The following is a 3,967-nucleotide window of genomic DNA, read 5'->3' as shown; positions in this document are numbered from 1 at the left end:
GAGAGAGAGGGAGAGAGAGAAGAGAGAGATATAGTTAATGAGAGAGAGAGAAAGAAGAGAGAGAGAGAGAGAGAGAGAGAGGAGAGAGGAGGAGAAGAGAGAGAGAAGAGAGGAGGTGGAAGGTACAAGAGAGGAAAGGAAGAGAAGAAGAGGTAAGAAATGAGGAGAGAGGGAAGAGCGGAGATGAGAGAGGAGAGAAAGAAGGAGGAAGAAGCGAGGGAAGAGAGAGATGAAGTAGAGAGGATAGAGAGGAGAAAGTTAAGATGAGAAGGAGAGAGGGATGAGAGAGAGAGAGGACCAGATGACATCACAAGGAGGAATCAGGGGGGGGTGAGGAGAAAGAGAGTAACAGATATAGGAAAGTTAAATAGAGGGATACAGAGGTTTGTGTACCTGAGGTTCTCTCCCCCCTCTGAACACTCGTGGTTGAGTKTGTCCGGCAGGCCCGACACAAAGCTCTTGAGATGGGAGAGCTCCAGGGCTCTCCACACCTCCTCATCAGAGTAGCCATCGAAGGGGTCCAGATTCATCCTCAGAGACCCAGAGAACAGCACTGGGTCCTGGAGGGGGGAGGGAGAGAGAGAGGAGGGGGGAGGGAGGAAGGGAGAGAGAGAGAGAGGGAGAGAGAGAGAACATTGCAATGCATACCATAATTACCTCCATGATAGAGGACATCTCAGAGGCTTGCAGTAAGTGTTTTTACCTGGGGTGTGTGTTTATTATGTGTGTGTGTTTATTATATGTGTGTGTGTGTTACCTGTGGTATGATGGTGATCCTGGAGCGTAGCTCGTGCAGTCCGATCTGAGCGATGTTTATCCCGTCTATATAGATCTCTCCCTTCGCTGCTTCCAGAATCCGGAATATTCCCAATGCCAGGGACGACTTCCCTGCTCCAGTCCTGCCCACTATCCCAACCTGGAGAGATAAGGGAAAAGGGAGAGAGAGAAGGAGAGAGTGGGAGGGAGGGGAGGAGAGAGAGTTTAGAAAGAATGAAACATTATCGCACTATAACACCATAAACCTGAGGATGCTTCCCAAAGGACCTGGTCAAAAGTAGTGCACTATTTAGGGAATAGGGTGCTCTGGTAAACCAGTATCTCTAACCCCTACCTTATCTCTCTCCTGTCCAGTCCTATACCCATATCATCCTAACAACCTCATTACTCCATTATCTCCCTATAACACAGTATCTCTAACCCCTACCTTATCTCTCTCCTGTCCAGTCCTATACCCATATCATCCTAACAACCTCATTACTCCATTATCTCCCTATAACACAATAGCTCTATCCCCTACCTTATCTCTCTCCTGTCCAGTCCTACTGTATATCCATATCATCCTAACAACCTCATTACTCCATTATCTCCCTATAACACAATATCTCTATCTCCTACCGTATCTCTCTCCTGTCCAGTCCTATATCCTCCATTATCTCCCTATAACACAGTATGTCTACCCCGGACCTTCTCTTTCTCCTGAATGCTGAGGGAAATTCCTTTCAGGGCCCAGTCCAGTCCTTTACGGTACTGCATTCCGTATTCCTCCAGTGCTATGGTACCGTGAGTGGGCCAGGCCAGGGGGAGCATGCTGCCTTCAATGGTCCATGGAGCCTGGGCAGGGGAGGAGGGAGAGGAGGGGGACAGGTGATGGCATCCATAGAATTACATATTAGAACACATTTATTTAATGCGATCTCTGTGATGTCATCTATAGAATTACATATTAGAACACTGGATCTCTGTGATGTCATCTATAGAATTACATATTAGAACACTGGATCTCTGTGATGTCATCTCCCATCAAGACCTCAGCAACAAGTGTTGGACCGCAACACAAGGTGCTGTTATTAATTTAAAGACATTTACTACATCAGAAACACAGGCAGTTAACGAGAGCACAGAACAGTGAGATTGTAGCTAGAAATAAACACATTTTCATTCATTAAAACTTTTTTAAAACTATGACTATCCCATTGAGATAAATAATCTTTAATTCTTTAGAAGATCACATTTTCAAGTGGCAGCTGACCAGTAGAGTAGATCTGAATGTGGATATGTTATTATCTAACTGCAGACAGTTAGTCACCTGTAATTTCTGATGTGATGGTGTATTTCTTATTATAACTGCAGTAACATGTAACTTGTGCATGTCATATTGTATTTATCTAACTGCAGTTTAATCACTGTCATCTGGTCAGTGGGATATTAGCCTTGTCTGACATAAATTGAATGTAGTAGGTTCATGTAGGTGCTAACTACCTCGGGCAGTTAGTCATAGGTTGTCTTTAATCTGTGTGTACGTGTTTATCGTATTATCTAACTAAACTTGCATGTAGTTTCACTGTTTGTAATCTGGCTGTGAGGTTAATATTTCTAACTGCAGTTAATCCATTGGTTTACATCCTGGAGTATGATCAGTGGTGTTTGGTACTGCATTATCTACTTACTACCAGTTACGTTGTAATCTGGCGTTTGTGAGGTACTGTCGGATTATCTAACGTGCGGAGTCATTTAATCACTTGGTTTAATTCTGCGGTTGGCAACATATGTGGTTTAGTGCTATTTATCTAACTGCAGAGTAATCACTGTAAATCTGAGCGTGAGAAATTTGTTGTGGTATGTCATGTATCTAACAAACTGCAGTACTTGCAATTCTGGTTTGGAAGGTCGCGTTGAGATAGCATGAGGTAGTTAAAGTGTGTGTAGGTTTGTGTATTAGTCTAAACTCAACTTGCAGTACTAGTCACTGTTAATCTGAATCTGGAGTCAGGTTGTGGTATGGTATCATATCAAGCTTTGCAGTAGGTCACATGTAATTCTGATGTGGCTAGTGTATTAGTTCTACTGCAGTAATCACGTGTTAATCTTGGCTGAAGGCGTTGTGGGTATATGGTGTATTAAATCTAACATGTGCGAAGTATATCACTGTAATCTGGGGACTTCTACGTTTTATCGGCTCTCATACTAAAAGTTTATAGTAACATTGCTTTGACCGAACAGTCCAAAAATTTTTCACGCGTGCTGTTGGTATTATGTATATCTTAGCGAACTACCGGCAGTAAGTCACTTGTAATCTGGAAATACACACATTGCTTGTCTTCAGTGCGCGCTGGACCGAGTTACGCCATTGTGGCGGTTATAGGGTGTGGTGATTATCTAACTAACTGCAGTTAGGTCACCTGTAATGTCTGGTGTGTGTGTATGCTTTATTATTAACTAACTGCAGAAGTCCATCTTGTAATCTGATGTTGGTATGTTATTATCTAAACTGCAGTAATCATTGTAATCTGGAGTGGTATGCATTATCTAACTAACTACAGTACTGTAATCTGGTGTGGTATGTATTATCTAACTGCAAGTAATCACTGTAATCTGGATAGGTGTGTGGTATGTATTATTTAACTGCAGTAATCACTGTAATCTGATGTGTGTGGTATATATTCTAACTAACTGCAGTACTGTAATCTTGGGCTCGGTGTGGTATGTATTATCTAACTAACTGCAGTACTGTAATCTGGGGTGTGGTATGTATTGTCTAACTAACTGCAGTAGTCACAGTAATCTGGTGTGGTATGTATTATCTAACTGCAGTAATCACTGTATGCTGATGTGGTATGATTATCTAACTAACCTGCAGTAGTCACTGTAATCTGGATTGTGCGTAATTGTATTATCTAACTGCTAACAGTATATCACTGTAATTGATGTGGTTGTATTATAACTAACTGCAGTAGTCACTGTAATCTTGGTGTGGTATGTTTATCTAACTAACTGACAGTACTTGCTATCTGGTGTGGGTATGTATTATCTAACTAACTGCTCAGTTGAGTAGTCACTGTAATCTGGCTGTTGTTGTATTTATCTAACTATACTGCAGTACTGTAATCTGGGGTGGTATGTATTATCTAACTAACGGCAGTACTGTATATCTGGTGTTGGTATGTATTATCTAAACTAACTGCAGTAG

General features: G+C 42.0%; 1 protein-coding gene across 1 annotated transcript in view; it reads right to left on the bottom strand.

The window, feature by feature from the left end:
- Positions 1–1,607, bottom strand: part of LOC112079111 (multidrug resistance-associated protein 1-like) — an 8,864-nt gene extending 7,257 nt beyond the window's left edge. The window contains exons 1-3 of the mRNA XM_070442233.1: positions 1,465–1,607; positions 758–916; positions 380–560 (exon numbers count right to left, since the gene is read on the bottom strand). Of these exons, the coding sequence (XP_070298334.1) occupies positions 380–560; positions 758–916; positions 1,465–1,587 (463 nt within the window). The 5' untranslated portion in view covers positions 1,588–1,607. The remainder of the gene's footprint in view (positions 1–379; positions 561–757; positions 917–1,464) is intronic.
- Between the last annotated feature and the right edge of the window lie 2,360 nt (positions 1,608–3,967).

Source organism: Salvelinus sp. IW2-2015, unplaced genomic scaffold (assembly GCF_002910315.2).
Source record: "Salvelinus sp. IW2-2015 unplaced genomic scaffold, ASM291031v2 Un_scaffold6936, whole genome shotgun sequence".
In the NCBI taxonomy this organism is placed as follows: domain Eukaryota; kingdom Metazoa; phylum Chordata; class Actinopteri; order Salmoniformes; family Salmonidae; genus Salvelinus; species Salvelinus sp. IW2-2015.
This window is presented reverse-complemented; position numbering and strand designations above follow the sequence as displayed.